General features: G+C 51.8%; 2 protein-coding genes across 5 annotated transcripts in view; both read right to left on the bottom strand.

Moving 5' to 3' along the window:
- Positions 1–17,810, bottom strand: part of LOC136640311 (zinc finger protein 665-like) — a 274,368-nt gene that overhangs the window by 7,276 nt on the left and 249,282 nt on the right. Inside the window, exons 8-9 of one of the 4 annotated variants that reach the window (XM_066615339.1) lie at positions 4,793–5,460; positions 4,312–4,316 (exon numbers count right to left, since the gene is read on the bottom strand). In XM_066615339.1, the coding sequence (XP_066471436.1) occupies positions 4,312–4,316; positions 4,793–5,460 (673 nt within the window). Of the gene's footprint in view, positions 1–4,311; positions 4,317–4,758; positions 6,007–17,810 lie in introns of those variants that run through there. The other 3 variants (XM_066615344.1, XM_066615341.1, XM_066615342.1) reach the window with 3 other exon arrangements.
- On the bottom strand, positions 6,173–16,329 carry LOC136641391 (zinc finger protein 792-like). Its single transcript, XM_066617145.1, has 5 exons — positions 16,179–16,329; positions 12,796–12,878; positions 9,481–9,607; positions 7,298–7,384; positions 6,173–6,207 (listed from the first exon to the last, which is right to left on the bottom strand). Exons 2-5 carry the CDS (start codon positions 12,865–12,867, stop codon positions 6,173–6,175), a joined length of 321 nt encoding a protein of 106 aa, XP_066473242.1. The 5' UTR covers positions 12,868–12,878; positions 16,179–16,329.

Here is a 17,810-nt window from a genome sequence, read left to right as displayed (position 1 = left end):
CATTTTCAGTCCTGGCATCACATGTTCCTCTAGTGCAGGCTGGCGGTGGAGACCCAGAGCTAGGAGTTCTCCCCCTTGCTCCACAGCCATTTGCAGGCAGAAGGGATGCTCCCAGCTTAGCTTAGCCCATCCGTCCTTTACAGCAGCTACAGAAAAAAGAACTTGCAGTTCACTCTGGGGCTCTGGAGGGTGGGCAGTGGTGGGAGGAGCTTCCTCAGCAAGGCTTCCTCACATGGGGTTTTTGACCAAAGGGAGGAAACCTTTCCCCTTGAAGGAGGGAGGTGCTGCAGGGAGGCAGTTTACCCAGTCAAGGGATTCTGAGCACCCACAGGGATCCTGTTCTACCAGGTCTGCTGCTGATTCTTCCTTTCAGTACTGAAACTGCAACACCTAATGAAGAGACAGAGAGTTACCTTAAAAGAGTAACGGCAAGACAAAGCAGAGAATACCAGAAATACACAAAGCAAGTCCAAGTGTGGGAAAACTCACAACGTTCCCCAAGGATGATTAACAGTGAAGTCACAGCAGAGATCAGATGCCAAGACCAGACCAGGAGTGCCATAGAGTGCTGGTGGAGGCCAGAGCAGAGGGTCCGGGGCTCAGAGGCGCAGATCCGCTACCAGGAGGCCAAAGGCCCTACAAGCTCTGCAGCCAGCTCTGGGTGGCTCCAGCCTCCCTGCCTCTGCCTCTGTTCTGCTCTGGTGGCCTGGGATGGCTCCGAAGGGGAGGTGAGGGGGTGGGGCTCCCTGAAACCTGGTGCTCTGCACCCCTCTGGCTATGCCAATGAGGCAGCACCTTCTCTGCCTCTCCCCCTCATCCGGGTGCGTGAACCGAACACGGCCTGTTGATCTCTGTGCTGGTCCAGCAGTGCGCACCACGCGTGCCCTGCACTTCAGGAGCCCCCCCCAAAGGCTGGAGCAGGTGCCGTCTGTGGGCACAGACCCCATATGTGTATGCAAGGGATGGCTAGAGAGATGCCTCTCACATAACTCCAGAAGCAGGAACAGCCACTAAAATTGAGTGTTGGGAGAGTTAGGACAGACAAAAGAAAATATTTCTTTGCCCAGCATGTAATTAGTCTGTGGAACTCCTTGCCACAGTAAGTGGTGATGGCAACTGGCTTAGATGCCTTTAAGAAGGGATTGGACAAATTTCTGGAGGAAACTCCATCACAGGTTACAAGTCATGATAGGTCTGTGCAAGCTCCTGATTTTAGAAGGAAGCTACCTCAATGCCAGATGCAGGAGAGGACGCCAGGATGCAGGTTGTGTCTTGCTGTCTTTTGTGCTCCCTGAAGCATTTGGTGGGCCACTGTGAGATACAGGAAGCTGGGCTAGATGGGCCTGATTCAGCAAGGTTCTTCTTATGTAGGCTATAAGCTCAATCAGGAGTCCATAAGCTCAAGCAGGTAGACCTGGCCTCCAAGTCCAGGTGGGAGCCCAGCAAATGTCCACAGACATTTCTATGCACATTATTGTTACCTGGCTTGACAGATGAATGCAGCTTTCAAAAAAAACCCAAAATATTTTCTCTTCATGAAATTTGGAGGAGTTTTGGGTCTTTGATGTTTCTCCAGACTTATCCTTTCATTTTGCCCACCAGTATAGATACCTGACATCATTGCCCCCCTTGAAAAAATAGTCGCCCCCACCTCTAGAATCTTGGCTACAGGCCTGGCCCATACCCTCTGCACAGAGAAGCCTCCTCACCTGCCTGTCTCAGGACTCTCCTCCCCTGGGCCTGTGGAACTCCCTGCCTCAGGAGGCGGTGGGGCCTCCTCACTGGCCTGTCTCAGGGGCTCTGCTCCTCTGGGCCTGTGGAACTCCCTGCCTCAGGGGGCGGTGGGGCCTCCTCGCTGGCCTGTCTCAGGGCTCTCCTCCTCTGGGCCTGTGGAACTCCCTGCCTCAGGGGGCGGTGGGGCCTCCTCGCTGGCCTGTCTCAGGGGCTCTGCTCCTCTGGGCCTGTGGAACTCCCTGCCTCAGGGGGCGGTGGGGCCTTCTCGCTGGCCTGTCTCAGGGCTCTCCTCCTCTGGGCCTGTGGAACTCCCTGCCTCAGGGAGCGGTGGGGCCTCCTCGCTGGCCTGTCTCAGGGGCTCTGCTCCTCTGGGCCTGTGGGACTCCCTGCCACAGGGGCGGTGGGGCGCCTGCTTGCCCCCGCCCCCCTCTAAGGGGCCCCTCTGCGTGCTCCGCTGCCCCCCCCCGCCCTCCGCCCCCTTCCTCACTTCAGTTCCAGGGACGCTCAGAGCCAGCCCCCCCCCGCCCCCCAAAGGACAGCTGCTGTTCTCCCAGAGCCCTGGAGCCCCTCCCCTGCTGCCCGTCACGGCCACGCCCCTCCTCGGGTGCTGGCGGGCGCGCTGCGGGAGGGACTCGTGGGGGGTTCCGCACCCGCAGCCTCACCTCAGCCGGTTCCAGGAGGCGCTGCCGTCTCGCCTCGAGCGCGATGCATCCCGGGAGTGGTAGTTTTCTTGTTCTCATCCGGGCAGACGCCGCCATCTTGCCTCGCATGTTGCATCCTGGGAGTGGTAGTTTCCTCCTTTTGAGTCCTCTTGGGGTCTCCTAAGCCAGCCCCGCAGGGAACAGCGGCTGCCCCCCTCCCCCTGCTGGGGGCGATGAGTCTCTCCAGGGCGCTGCTGGCAGGAGGCAGGATCTGGGTGGGGACCCTAGAACAGCAGAGCCAGCCAGGGGCAGCCACTGAAGCTCAGTGGTGGGTCTGTGGAACTCCCTGCCACAGGATGTGGTGACAGCGCCTGGCCCGTGTGCCTCTGAGAGGGGCTGGACAGTTTCTGGAGCAGAAGCCCCTCCTGCCTCCCTGCGGAAGGCACGGCAACCCTTCCCTGCTGCGCCTAGGCCGGAGGGCCCCCACAAGCTTTGCACACGCAGGGACAGCAGGCACCCCCAGAGACAGGCAGGTGCAGTCTGCACACAGGACAAGGCCCCAACTCCAGCCTTTCCAGTCCTCCAGTGTGCGACCCGCGAGTGCCGACCCCAGAATTAGGCCTTTCCCAACTCGAGTGCGAGTCCCTGACTCAAGTCCCCTTCCAGGCCCTTCCCCCTTGGAGCTTAGGGCCCTGAACTCCACCCTGCACTGGCCCAGAATGGCTCCAAGGGGGAGGAGAGGGGAGGGTGAGGGGGGCTGCTTGCACTGGGCACCTGCAACAATTGCACCCTGTCTAGCCACAGCCGGGGAGTAAGATGCACTGGCGGGAAGGCCTGCACTGCCCCACTGCAGCCACACCCAGACCGAGTACGGAGGGCTAATGTGACAGCAGAACAGGAGTGATTGGGGCGCAAGGGGGGAGGGCAGGGAGGGGACAGATTAGGCCCAGCAGGGGACAGGATCAGTGAATCTCTACTTTAGAAAGGCTTCTACGTACTCTATATGCTTTCAACAATGATAGTCAATGGAACTTACTCCTGGGTAAGTGTGGGCAAGATTGCAGCCTAGGATTATTAATATGTGTCCTGCTTCCTGATGTTGCTTCCGGTCATGACATCACTTCTGGTGGGTCCTGACAGATTCTCATTAGAAAAGTGGGTCCCGGTGCAAAAAGTTTGAGAATCGCTGCCCTATGTTATTTTACAAAGCATCTTGGGCTGTGTCGGAGCATTCAGACACAATTGCCTCATTAAGAGCATCTTTACTGTGCTTTGACCACCATCATATATGCGGTCCGTTGTTAAGCAAATGGTTGTTAAGTGGCACATGCCTGTATTGAAAAAACTTTTTGTGATTTGAAAAGATGAAACGGCACAAAGTAGTGTGTGTTTTTATTCCATGTTCTCATTCTTATTAATCTGAAATGCTTTCAAATGTACTAGGCAGGTGAGACAGTGAGTGCAGATGCAGCCGCGGTATTATTTCCAACGGGAAAAGTAACCTATTTTAATGTCTAGAAAATACCTTAAACACCCAAATGCAGTGGTTTGTGCTTTGATGCATTCAAAACAAAACACATCTATTTATGTTCCTAAAGTGATTCTTTTTCCTGTTTGCCTCTTGCTCAACTGAATTTTGTATTTCTTTTTACTAGTATCTTTTTAAAACTTTTTTCCCCAGACTATTATTTAGTCTGCCTTGTTTTGGGAAAACAGTGGAATCGTTCTGCAGGTGTTACTGTGAGTGTGATTCTGATAGAGACCCCTGAGGTTCAGTATTGTTCTAGGAGGAGGGGGGTTCTGCCCAGGGACTTGCAACCAAGGACTGCAGTTGTGGCCCCTGCCACCAATGGAGAGTGGGCACCAGTGGGGCCAGGAAGAATGCTGCTGCTGGCTGCAGGGAGGCAATTCCAGGTCTGGCCAGTGGGAAAGCCACCCTAACTGGGCTGGGTATTGCTGGGGGGAGCAGCAGCAGCAGCAGTGCTCGCCGGTCACAAAGAACAGCAGTGTGGGATTGCCACAGATCAGGTGATGTTGGTGGCACCCCACCAGTGTGCACAGGACCCCCTCCCCCATATGCTAGTGCCTGTGGCAGAAACTGTCACCATGTTCAAATCAAATGATTTGAGAACACCATAGCTGAAGCTTTCACAGAGTTTCTCTCTGATGTGAATTGGTTTGCCAGGAGTAAGAGCTGAGTGGTCTCTGAAGCACTTTCCACACTCCCAGCATTTCTTTGATGCAGAGTCAGGTGTGTGCTCCTTCAGGAGCTTTTGCTGCACTGCAAATATTTATATGGTTTCTCTCCTTGCTGGGACATTCAATGCACAGTCAGAGCTGACCTTTCCACACTCCAAGCACTTATATGGTCTCCCTTGTGTGGATTCTTTGGTGCTCAGTGAGGTTTGAGCTCCAACTGAAGCTCTTTCCACACTCCAAGCATTTATATGGCTTCTCTCCTGTGTGGGTCCTTTGATGCCCAGTCAGGTGTGTGCTCCTACGGAAACTCTTTCCACACTGCAAGCATTTATAGGGTTTCTCCCCTGAGTGGGTCCTCAGATGCACAGTCAGAACTGAGTTCTTAATAAAGCCTTTTCCACACTCCAAGCACTTATATGGCTTCTCCCCTGTGTGTGTTCTTTGATGATAAATAAGTTCTCCACGATCCCTGAAGCTCTTTCCACACTCCCAGCATTCATATGGTTTGTCCCCTGTGTGGCTTCTTTGATGCAATGACAGATGTGAGGTCTGACTGAAACACTTTCCACACACCAAGCATTTATATGGTTTCTCCCCTGTGTGGGTTCTGTGATGCAAATTCAGGTGTGAGCTCTTACTGAAGCTCTTTCCACACTCCGCACACTTATATGGTTTCTCACCTGAGTGGGTTCTCTGATGTATAGTGAGAGTTTTGCTCCCACTGAAACACTTTCCACACTCAAAACATTTATAGGGTTTCTCCCCTGTGTGGATCCTTCGATGTGCAGTCAGACCAGAGCTCACACTGAAGCTTTTTCCACACTCCAAGCATTGATATGGTTTCTCCCCTGTGTGGGTTCTTTGATGCACAGTCAGTTTTGATTTACTGCTGAAGGTTTTTGCACACTGAGAGCATTTTTCCATCCTCATTCCAGTTACTTTTTCTGGATCAACTGGAATAATATTTAAATCCCCACCCTGAGGAACATCAGAGTTATTTCTCCCTCTCTCTGTCTGGTTTCCCTCCTGCTTCTTTGATCTGTTTTGATGCACAGCTTTCTCCTTTGTGTGGATCTCTTCCTGGGAAGTAACATGTGTGCTTGTGCTGAAGCCTTTTCTGTTCTTAGAGCTTTTAAACGGTTTCTTCCCAATGCGGATTTTGCTGTGTTTATTAATGTCAGATGTACATGCATCGCCATGCCACGGACGTTTATTCCTTCTCTTCCTCTTGGGAAGTTCCTCTTCGATTGGGATTTCATGGGGGTCACAATCTTGTGAATGATCAGCTTGAGTCCTCCAGCCCAGAGCTGGGCTTCCCTCCTGCCTTACTGATCCGTCCCAATCTCTAAACATTACTTCCTTGATGTCAAGCATGGGTGTTTCCAGCGCCACTGCACAAGGCTCCCTCTGATTCTCACTGTCTTTTTTGTGGCTTCCTGGAACACAGAGAGAAGCTTTTGATTAGCAGTGCAAGAGAGAGGTGGAACCTCTAACACACACATCTAGGCATGTAAGAAGAAAACCTCAATGGATTCAGTGGCACCAACTTCCAGGAAAGTACGCCTGGGATCAAGCCCTGCTCAGGGACCGACTCACAGTCAGCTGACCTGGTCCTGGGATGGGGGCAGCTTTGCTGGGCGTGATGGACAATGGAGAAATCACACAATCAGGACCTCCCTCTGGATTCCCAGGCCTCATAGCAGCCTCACTCTCACATTACCATTTTATACAAAATGTCATTTGCACAGAAGGGCTGTTCCAGGAGGGGTTTCATTCTTTATCAAATGGCATGTATTTCAGTGGATTTCAGTGCAGCTGAGCAGTGCCAACTACATGCCATGTAAAAAAGAATCCGTGTTGTTTAATCACATACAGCCAAAGTTCCCAAAGTTGGAAGAAGAGAGGCTCCAACCAGGGGAAACCAGTCACTACCCCCTTAAGGTGTGCGGCAACCTTGCAGTGACGACGCTCCTGCAATCGCGCCCCCGCCCTGAAAAAGGGGTTTTTAAAAACTCACCACATGTCACGCTGGCCCTGAAAACTGGAAATGGGTTGATATTTTGGCAGCAGTTCCAAGGCATGGGGAGGCTTGCAGAAGGGTTTGTGGGCTCCCTGCACTCTCAAGAAGGCCGACATGATCCAGGTTGAGTTTAAAAAACCCTTCCTGCTGTGGCGGCATGATCACGGGAGCACATTGCAGCCCCTCCCCCACAAAGTCTTACAAGGTCCTCTTGTCATATGGTATTGCCTTGGTGGAGGTGAAGCCTTGTCACCAACCAAACAGGGGCCAGGAAAAATGGGGGGGGAGGGAGATCTGTGCTGGCATCTTTCTGCAACCTCCTGGCTGGTCGCTGAAGCAGGGATGGTGGTGTGTGTTGGCAAGTGCCAGTTTGCAGTTGAAATTTTCAGTCTCCAGTATGGAGACTGCTGCTCTTTCAGTCTCCTGCTGCACTCCCACAAGCTGCCCATCTCAGTGGAGTTGCTCACCATTCACGGCCAGTAATAAAGGTGGCTTCCCAACTGATCCTCCAAGAGATGATCTGACATGCAAGAAGGCCACACTTGGCTTTCCCGTGCTTCAGAAGGCCACTTTTTTGGCTTCAGGTTCCTGGGCAATGTACCCCTCCTTAGCCACAGCACTGGTGCATCTCTTTTCTTGATGTGATTAAATGTTGCCCCCCCCCCCCACAAGGACAGAATCCACAACACAGCTGTGCAGTTACTTATTGGTCCATCTCCTTCCTTGGAGTCCAAGACAAAGGGAGTGTTCCCTCCTTCTAGCCAGGAGACAAGGTCAGCTTTGAGAAGTTCTTTGGAGGAAACAAATAATTATTTGTGACTACAACATATCTTGGAAGGATACACATTCACACATTAAAGAAAGTTTAAAATCTCTCCCTCATGAGAGTTTAAGAGAAACTCCTGCATAGATCCAAGAACAGTCATCTGGCACTTCTGAGGATAAGCAAATTGTGCACAGAAACGGGACTGAAATGCCGAATGGGGCTGCACGTGGAAGAGAAGTCCCAGCCAGGAATTCCTCCTCTCCCCGAAATAGGCCTATCGAAAGAGATCTGGCATTCTGCATGTCTGAGCAGAGCACGGTGTGTGTGTGTGGGGGGGGGGGTCTACTTCCTTCTAATCCTCTTGGAGGCATCTCTTAGTGGAGCAAACATTCTGTCCAGATTTTTCTGCGGCTGCCCACGTGGTCACTGGAGGTGGGCAGTTTGACTCTGTCAGGCCGCTTCTTCAGCAGCTTTAATGGCTGTTCATTTCCATTCATTTCCAGGCTCAATTCAAGGTGCTGATTTTCATCTGAAAAGCCCTGTTCGGCTTGGGGCCAGGGTCTTTGTGGGACTGCCTACTACCATACAATCCAGCTTGTCCCCCACATCACCAGAGAAGAAGTTTTTACAAGTGCCGTTGCCTGGGGAGGTGTGAGGGCGGCAAGAAACAGGGCCTTCTCACGAGTGGCACCAACTCTATGGAATTCCCTCCCTCTGTTTGAGTAACAGATCTATAGTAGTATTGGCAACCTTCAGTCTCGAAAGACTATGGTATCGCGCTCTGAAAGGTGGTTCTGGCACAGCATCTAGTGTGGCTGAAAAGGCCAATCCGGGAGTGACAATCCCTTCCACACCGGGAGCAAGTGCAGTCTGTCCCTGGTCTGTCTTCCTGGCTATGGGCCTTCCTTCTTTGCCTCTTAGCCTCAGACTGTTGGCAAAGTGTCTCTTCAAACTGGGAAAGGCCATGCTGCACAGCCTGCCTCCAAGCGGGCCGCTCAGAGGCCAGGGTTTCCCACTTGTTGAGGTCCATCCCTAAGGCCTTCAGATCCCTCTTGCAGATGTCCTTGTATCGCAGCTGTGGTCTACCTGTAGGGCGCTTTCCTTGCACGAGTTCTCCATAGAGGAGATCCTTTGGGATCCGGCCATCATCCATTCTCACGACATGACCAAGCCAACGCAGGCGTCTCTGTTTCAGCAGTGAATACATGCTAGGGATTCCAGCACGTTCCAGGACTGTGTTGTTTGGAACTTTGTCCTGCCAGGTGATGCCGAGAATACGTCGGAGGCAGCGCATGTGGAAAGCGCTCAGTTTCCTCTCCTGTTGTGAGCGAAGAGTCCATGACTCGCTGCAGTACAGAAGTGTACTCAGGACGCAAGCTCTGTAGACCTGGATCTTGGTACGTTCCGTCAGCTTCTTGTTGGACCAGACTCTCTTTGTGAGTCTGGAAAACGTGGTAGCTGCTTTACCGATGCGCTTGTTTAGCTCGGTATCGAGAGAATGAGTGTCGGAGATCGTTGAGCCAAGGTACACAAAGTCATGGACAACCTCCAGTTCATGCTCAGAGATTGTAATGCTCAGATCTCCATTATGCCACTAAAGCAGTACAGCCAATCAAAGTCCAGCATCTGACTGGTGTCATCAGGCACAGGTGCTGGGTAACCATGCCCCATTCAGGTGAGCCTGATCAGTCCCACATTCCCCTGGAGAAACAATGCAGGATGGGCTGAGCATGCAAAATCCCTCCAGGAGCAGTACCTGGTCCTGGACAAAGCCCAATTAATGAACTAATACACTGACTAGATGATGCAGAGGAAGGAGAATGATGAGGCCTGACAACCTCTGGCGATTACAAGTGGCTCGTTCTGAAGGCCTGGTAAGTTCCAAAAGGGGATTCTGTACTTTTCATAATTGATGTCTTTTCTAGACATTTCTATCCTGCCTTTTGATCCCCTAAAACCATCAGTCAGCTCTGCAACAGGGGGACACAGCAGGCATTTCAGGGGACAAGTTCCAGCCACAGATGCCCCATTTCTACAGTGCAATCCTAAGAGTGAGAACTAAGAAGAAGGGCAATTCAAGGATTTGCCTCTTGTCCACCAGGGAGAAAGGGGATCCTTACCCAGAGAGGCCACGATCCCGTAAGTCTCCAGCATGACTTCCCTGTACAGAGCCTTTTGGCTGGGATTCAGCAGAGCCCACTCCTCCTCTGTGAAGCTCACAGTCACCTCCTCAAGGGACACCAGACCCTGGAAGGAGAAAACAGATTCACAAATAATGTTCCACCCTTTGAACATAAGATCCCCTGCTGTTCACAGTCTGAAGAGAGACACAAAGGTGGAAGCAACTGGGCATTTCCGGCAGAGCATCTGGAAAATCATGCCAGTTGGTTGCCTGCGTGTTTTTCCATGCCCCGAGGATAGAGGTCATTCCTATATGAAGCACTTAGTCCTGAAGGAAAGCATCTGTCCTCATGCTGCAAGTGGAATGGCCAATCCCAGACTAGCCGTCTTTGAGGCCAGGGTTCTGGCATGCACACGTTCTCTCTGCCTTGGGCCCCTTGTCTAAGCCCTGTTGCTGAGCCGTGTTCCTTGCAGACCCTCCTTCCCTGGCCCTTTGCCTCTTCAGGGCCCTCAGTCACAGTTTTGCTTTCATGGCCTCCTGATGTTTGCAGAGTTCATTCCAAACACAGGTCCTTCTGAGTGTCTCCGAGTTCCTCTAGCTCTCTTTTGTTCCTGTTGAAACATCATTTCGGCCTCTCGCTGCAAAGCTCCCTGGAGAGCTGCAGGGTATTTGGAATGGCTTCTGAGACTGGAGCTGTGGGCAACTTTGACTCGTGTGGGCAGAGGATAGAAGGAGCCCTGCCCCCTTCTCTCCTGCCAGAGTGACCGAATGATGCCAGTCAAAAGTGGCAGATGTCAGGAATGCCCTTGTGTGGAAGTGACCCCGTGAACTATCTGGCAAAATGGGACCATGGTCCAAAAACCGGTCAGCAGCAAACGGTGCTTGACTGGAGTCCCAACCCAGGTGAGGGGATCCAAGGACCTCAGGCACTTGAGTGGGCACCCCAGACATCTTGAGGCACCAGAAGCCACAAGAGAGGAAGAGGCTCTTTCCAGCACCCCAAAAGAGAAGGAGGCCTCTTCCGCCACTGCTCCATGCAGGCTTCCTTGGTACTTCGTTCTGCCAGATTCCCAGTCCAAGCTCCACCTGGAGAATTATGCCCACTTTAAGCTAATTAGCTCCCCTTCTTTCCTCAAAACTGACCCTAGTTCTGCCCTGCAGCACTGCCGGACCCCACCACCCGGGTAGCTCCCCTGTCCCAGCTGCAAAGGTCCTCCTTCCTCCCCTCTCCTGCCAGCAGCTCCTCCTGCCACAACAGCAGCAAGTTGGTCCTCTGTAGGTATTGGGCGTGGCAACCAAACACCAATCTCAGTGTCCCATAAGAACAGCCCCACTGGATCAGGCCATGGCCCATCTAGTCCAGCTTCCTGTATCTCACAGCAGCCCCACCAAATGCCCCAGGGAGCACACCAGATAACAAGAGACCTCATCCTGGTGCCCTCCCTTGCATCTGGCATTCTGACATAGCCCATTTCTAAAATCAGGAGGTTGCACATACGCATCATGGCTTGTAACCCGTAATGGATTTTTCCTCCAGAAACTTGTCCAATCCCCTTTTAAAGACTTCCAGGCCAGATGCCATCACCACATCCTGTGGCAAGAAGTCCCACAGACCAACCACATGCTGAGTAAAGAAATATTATCTTTTGTCTGTCCTAACTCTCCCAACACTCAATTTCAGTGCATGTCCCCTGGTTCTGGTGTTATGTGAGTGTAAAGAGCATCTCTCTATCCACTTTATCCTTCCCATGCATAATTTTGTATGTCTCAATCATGTCCCCCCTCAAGCGTCTCTTTTCTAGGCTGAAGAGGCCCAAACGCCGTAGCCTTCCCTCATAAGGAAGGTTCCCCAGCCCAGTAATCATCTTAGTCGCTCTCTTTAGCACCTTTTCCATTTCCACTATGTCCTTTTTGAGATGTGGTGACCAGAACTTGACGCAATACTCCAGGTGTGGCCTTACCATGGATTTGTACAACAGCATTATAATATTAGCTCTTTTTGTTCTTAAAACATTTTCTAATGAGCCCAAGCACAGAACTGGCATTCTTCACTGCTGCTGCATACTGGGTCAACACTTTCATCGACCTGTCCACCACCACCCCAAAATCTCTCTCCTGATCTGTCACAAACAGCTCAGAACCCATCAGCCTATATGTAAAGTTTTGATTTTTTTGCCCCAATGTGCATGACTTTACACTTACTGACATTGAAGTGCACCTGCCATTTTGTTGCCCATTCTGCCAGTCTGGAGAGATCCTTCTGGAGCTCTTCACAATCACTTCTGGTCTTCACCACCAAAGTTTGGTGTCGTCTGCAAATTTTGCAACCTCACTGCTCAACCCTGTCTCCGGGTCATTTATGAAGAGGTTGAAAAGCACCGGTCCTAGGACAGATCCTTGGGGCACACTGCTTTTCACTTCTCTCCATTGTGAAAATTGCCCACTGACACCCACTCTCTGTTTCCTGGTCTTCAACCAGTTCTCAATCCAGGAGAGGACCTGTCCTCTAATTCCCTGACTGTGGAGTTTTTTCAGTAGCCTTTGGTGAGGGACCGTGTTGAACGCCTTCTGAAAGTCCAGATATATAATGTCCACGGGTTCTCCCGCATCCACATGCCTGTTGACCTTTTCAAAGAATTCTATAAGGTTTGTGAGGCAAGACTTACCCTTACAGAAGCCATGCTGATTCTCCCTCAGCAAGGCCTGTTTGTCTATGTGCTTTGAGATCCTATCTTTGATGAGACATTCCACCATCTTACCCGGTATAGATGTTAGGCTGACCGGCCTATAGTTTCCCTGGTCCCCCCTCTTTCCCTTTTTAAAGATAGGTGTGACATTTGCTATCCTCCAATCCTCTGGCACCATGGCCATTTTGAGGGACAAGTTGCATATTTTAGTCAAGAGATTAGCAACTTCATTCTTCAATTCCTTAATAACTCTTGGGTGGATGCCATCAGGGCCCAGTGACTTATTGATCTTTAATTTATCAATTAGGTCTGAAGCATCTTCTCTTTTAACCTCTATCTGACTTAATTCCTCGGTCAGGATGGGGTGTTTGGGATATCACATCCCATCATGGTTCCAACAGCTTCCAAAGTCCATTCACACATCAGTCCTTTAGCTCCAGTCTCCCACTTTTCTCCTTCTACTTCCCACACCAAACTCTCCCTTCATCAGGAGCTTTTCTGCCTTCAAGTGGCTGCATCTGTACAGCACACTCCCAGCTGAATGCCCAGGCCTTAACCCTTAATGGGGCCACTGCTGACACCACACCCTATCTCCTTATGGTATCTTGCGCATTTCCATGACATACCTGAGCAGGCTCTGCAGCAGCCGCTCCTTCTCCAACCCATGGAGGAGGCAACCCAGAACGTGACACTGACATCACTCCACTGCCTGTGAAGGAGACAGAAGGGGAGACTTTATTCCTCCAAGGAATGATTTACTTCCTTGTCTACATTGTTCTGCTTCCTTCCAGGCTCCAGTTCTGATCTTCTGTCTGTCAACAGAGTCCCAGGGGACAGCAGGAAGCCTTTCATGCACCACATCATTACCGCACAGAATGGGCTTCTACCAGATGTGGCAAGTCCTACCCCTCAGCTGACCTCACAATGGGATGAGAGGGATGCAGGGAGGGCAGGTCTATCAATGTGCATTGGCAGAACAGCTACATAAATTTGAAGGCAGGCCAGGGGCAAATGGCTGGGAAAGCTACTGTCTTTGTGTCCAGCTCTTCCCCATTATGGTGGGGGAAGAGGCTGGCCTGGTCTGCTTCTGGAAGGAAGTGGTTGGAGGTGAGCTGATGTTATGAAATCATTAGATTTCATAGGCATGATAATCCTCTTTTGGGTATTTCTCTGTCAAATCCTGGGTGCATGACCCTATGGGTTTCTTCCCTCTTCTTCTTCTAGTACAGAGTCCCAGCTATTCCTTTAATGGTATTCCTTTAATGGTTTTCCTTGTGGGGAAGTCTCAGGTTATAGGAAGGGTGGAGGACTAGTTTTATCCAATTAGAAAGCAGGTGGGAGGATAAATGCTCAAGAAATCAAAGCCCCAGAGAGTGACTGCTTGGAGAGAGCCCAGCCAGTGTGTTGTGAGGGAGATTTTAGGGGTTTACCTGTTTTATAATCTTCCTATGTAATCCTATATGTAATCATGTAACCTAAGGAGCCAGAAATGAACATTGCTCTGCAAATTGATAGTTGAGGCCTAGTGTCATGGCTGTAGGCAGAGGCCTGCAGTCCTCTGAAGTATCTGCCTTATAATGTATATAAGTATCTGCCTATCAGTAGATAAAGTGAGAAAAACATGTTTATGACAAAGGCGAGTTGGCTGGGGGCCAGGGACTTTTGTTGGAAGAACAAATATGTCAAGATATTAGGGCACGGTGACCTCCGGATGGGAATTATGAAAAGTCCCGTAACTGGAGCCAAAGTTACGTCAAGGGTCTTATCTAACTTGTTTATACATTGTTATAAATTTGAGTGCAAGTGGGAGGTTACTGGGGGCTGGTCCTATGTCCTATGACATATGTCTGTTCTATCCTGTGATTGTTGGAGCAAATAAAGATGCACTGAAGAACAACATCAGGTCCCTGTCAATTCTATTCGGCTGCTTAGCTAAAGAGCCAAAGAACAAATTTATCTCTATCAGTTGTAATGGTGAGATGAAAATGTTGGTGGAGCTCACTATCCAGATTTTATTAGTTAGGAATTGTGTAGTTAAGAGCCATTGGGGTCTATTTCATTTTGGGCTTGCCTTCTATCTGCTGCTTACAAAGTTTTGTTGAGCTGTTTCTTTTTCTTTTGCCAAATTTGATCACTGTTTTTACCTGTTTAATTGGCTTTGTCAATCTTTTCTTTTAGTACTCAATAAAATCTCTATTTTTGTATTTGTTTTATTGTAATAATCTGCGCAGAATTATTATGGTCTCATTCTGCAAGTACTGCCAGCTTCATCTGGAGAATGATCTACGGGACCTTGCATTACGTTGGGAGAGGGGTCTGGCCCCAAAAAACCTCTGGTCATGACAGCTGACCAATATTTTGCACACACACCTTCAAAAAGTTAAGCATAAAGGGGGTTTCCTTCCACAATAGTTTATGCAATTTTAACCCACTTTAATAACCTTAATTCTCGTATTTTCCTGTTCACCTTTTTTTTTTTTTTTTACTACTGGGCTGCACTAACAGAGACTGGATCACAAGACAGTTCTGCTCCAGTCTGCACTAGTCAGACCTCCCTGGCTGGGTTCCCACTAAGCTATGCAGCTCAAAACCAAACTCTGCACAGCAGGGAGTTCGGCAAGCCGGAAGTCTGGCAATAAACAGTGACATCATTTCCATGCGTCTGGAGATGGCCTTGCAATGCAGCCACAAAGCCATGCAGCTCTTCTAGCTGGCAGAAAGAGAAGCTTCCCTGCCGTACATGTTGTCACACAAGACACGAAAACCAGACTTGCAGTGAGAGCCAGGCCTTGATCCCAAGGGGAGGGGTGGAGGGGGAAAGGTGGTCCCCCAGCTGAAAATCATGTGCACTACTCAAAAGAGAAACATAAGAACAGCCCCACTGGATCAGGCCATAGGCCCATCTAGTCCAGCTTCCTGTATCTCACAGCGGCCCACCAAATGCCCCAGGGAGCACACCAGATAACAAGAGACCTGCAAGGCTTTCTGGGAATTGTAGTTAAGAACATAAGAACAGCCCCACTGGATCAGGCCATAGGCCCACCTAGTCCAGCTTCCTGTATCTCACAGCGGCCCACCAAATGCCCCAGGGAGCACACCAGATAACAAGAGACCTGCATCCTGGTGCCCTCCCCTGCATATCTGACATAGCCCATTTCTAAAATCAGGAGGTTCCACATACACATCCCTGGACAGCTAGGACCAAGGGGCAAGACTGCAGGGAAGCAGACTTAGGACAGGCTGGAGGGAGAACTTCCTGCACGGGATGCCAGCACTGCAGGGGTGTACCTGGCCTGGCCCTGGAGCCGATTCTTCCTGGCTGGAGGTTCTCAGGTGGGGGCTGGACTGGGTGGCTCCTCCCCCCACTCTAATGTTATGTGATTCTGGCCTCCCTTACTTGGGAGTAGGTCCCACCGAACTCAAGAGTACTGACTTCTGAGTAGGAATGTGCAGGAGTGCGCTGTTATGTGCAGATTCCTGCCTACCCCCCACATCTTTCTTCCTTCCTTCCTTCTGTCTCTCCCTCCACCCCATCACTGCTCCCCCCTGCCCAGCAGCACCCCGGGGGGGTGGGTTGAAGTGTGGCTGCTGTAAGACTGTAGCAGGCTGGGGTCAGTGGCGTAGCTGGAGGGGGGCGGTGCACTACGTCCAGTGGGGAGCCTTAGCGGGGCGGGCAAGCGGCCCCACCCTTCGGAGCCATTCACGGCGGGGGGGCGGCAAAACGGAGCCTTACGAAGGGAGGGGCCGCTTGCCCCGCCGGACTGGGAGCTCCGCCCCCCTCCAGCTACGCCACCGGCCGGGGTGGGGGTCCCCCCTTTTTTCTTGGTGCGCAAGTGCCCTTTTCCAGCGTTCTTGCACTACCTTCTTCCAGGGCGGGGGGAGCGGGAGGCAAGGGACCCCCCCAAAAGACGGGGGGGTGAAGGCCCCCGCCCCTCCTGCTTGCCTGGGAAAGGGGGCCACGTTGGAAGGCGCCCCCTGATCCTCTTACTCACCCCCCAAGTGGACCCACCTGGTAGCCTCCGGCAGGCGCCCCCCCCCAGTGTCAGCCCCTCCTGCGGGGACCCGCCCCAAGAAGCGAGCCGGGGCAGAGCGGGAAGGCTGGGGGGAGAGGCGGGCGCGGGGTCCGGGTGCGGATCGGCGTCCTCCTGCACGCTGCCAGGCGGGCCAGCTGGCACTGCTGCGGGGGTGGCAGGAGCTCCGCCTCCGTCTGCGGGGCGCAGCGCTCCCGGCTCCCTCCTCCCCACAGGCCGGGCGGAGCGAGGGGACCGGCCGCCTCCCTGCCGTCCGCGCCGGGACTGGACTGGAGGCTCCTCGGGGCAGGGACCTGCACTCGCGCTCTCGCAAAGGGCCGCCTGCAGGGACGGCTCCGGGGATGGGTGTCCAGCTTGACCTGGGCTTGTGCGCCTCCGGGCTGCGCATGATGGGATGAGGCCACAAGGGAGAGTGAGCGCCGCACTCTAGGAAGGCATCTCCAGCACTCCCCACCCGCATCCCCCCAGTCACGCTCCCACCCTGAGCACACCCCTCTGCAGCACCTCTGGGTGAACCTGCAACTGAGCTTGCAGCACAGCCAGACATTGTGCCACATATTCTGTCTGGCATCCCAATTGGGTGGGGTTTTTGCACCTTTTCCCCCACCTTGAGGGGCCTGTCCACTTATGGACAATGGCTGGACACCCTTTGTTCCCTCACCTGTAATCAGGAGCCGCCTGGCCAACTTGTGGGTGATGGAAAAGGCCCAATCCAGTGGTTCCCAAACTGTGAGCCGTAGAGAAACCAGCCAGAGGAGGGGCAGAATCTTCATGAAAAGCCCACAGCCCCATACAACCTATAAGATTGTAGCCCTAATGGCTAGCCACAGCCAGTGGCCCAGGAGGTCAGAAGAGCCATCAGCTGAAAAGGTTTGGGAACCACTGAGCAAATCCCTGTGTTGATGCTTCGATGCTGGGCTGTGGATGGCTGGTGGGCATGCACAGGTACGGCCTTAAGAAGTTCAAGCATGAACATCAAGCTCTGCCCATGACATTGCTGGGACCTGGAGACAGGGTTAAGCAGCAAGGTGGCCACGTTTGCAGGTGACACTAAACTTTTCCAAGTGGTGAAGACCAGAAGGGATTGTGAAGAGCTCCAAACTGGGAGAATGGGCAGCAAAATGGCAGGTGTGCTTCAATGTAAGTAAATGGAAAGTGATGCAGATTGGGGCAAGAATCAAAACTTCACATAGATGCGAATAGGTTCTGAGCTGGCTGCAATGGATCAGGAGGGAGATCTTGGGGTGCTGGTGGACAGCTCAATGAAAGTGTCGACCCCGTGCAAGGGTCTGGCAATTCCATAGCAGTTGCCATAGTCTGTAAAGGCCAATTCCATGCATGGAATCATTAAAAAAGGATTGAGAATAAAACAGCCAATATTATAATGCCATAGTACAAATAGATGGTAAGGCCACATGTGGAGTACAATGTACAATTCTAGTTGCCACATCTCATAAAGGACATAGTGGAACTGGAAAAGGTGCAGAAGAGAGCAACCAAAATGATTACTGGACTGGGGCACCTCCCTTATGAGGAACAGTTACAGCGTTTGGGCCTCTTCAGTCTAGAAAGGGGAGCCTGATGGGGGACATGATTGAGACATACAAAAT

Source organism: Tiliqua scincoides, chromosome 2 (genome assembly GCF_035046505.1).
Source record: "Tiliqua scincoides isolate rTilSci1 chromosome 2, rTilSci1.hap2, whole genome shotgun sequence".
Taxonomy (NCBI): Eukaryota; Metazoa; Chordata; class Lepidosauria; order Squamata; family Scincidae; genus Tiliqua; species Tiliqua scincoides.
The sequence above is the reverse complement of the archived record's forward strand: the minus strand, read 5'-3'. Positions and strand labels throughout refer to the sequence as shown.

Coding starts and splice junctions, on each gene's coding strand:
- LOC136641391 (XM_066617145.1), bottom strand. CDS start 12,867: ATGTCAGTGTCACGTTCTGGGTTGCCTCCTCCATGGGTTGGAGAAGGA. Junction 9,608..12,795: donor CTGCTGCAGAGCCTGCTCAG/GTATGTCATGGA, acceptor TTCTCCTTCCAG/GGTCTGGTGTCCCTTGAGGA. Junction 7,385..9,480: donor CGGGATCGTGGCCTCTCTGG/GTAAGGATCCCC, acceptor TTTCCTCCAAAG/AACTTCTCAAAGCTGACCTT.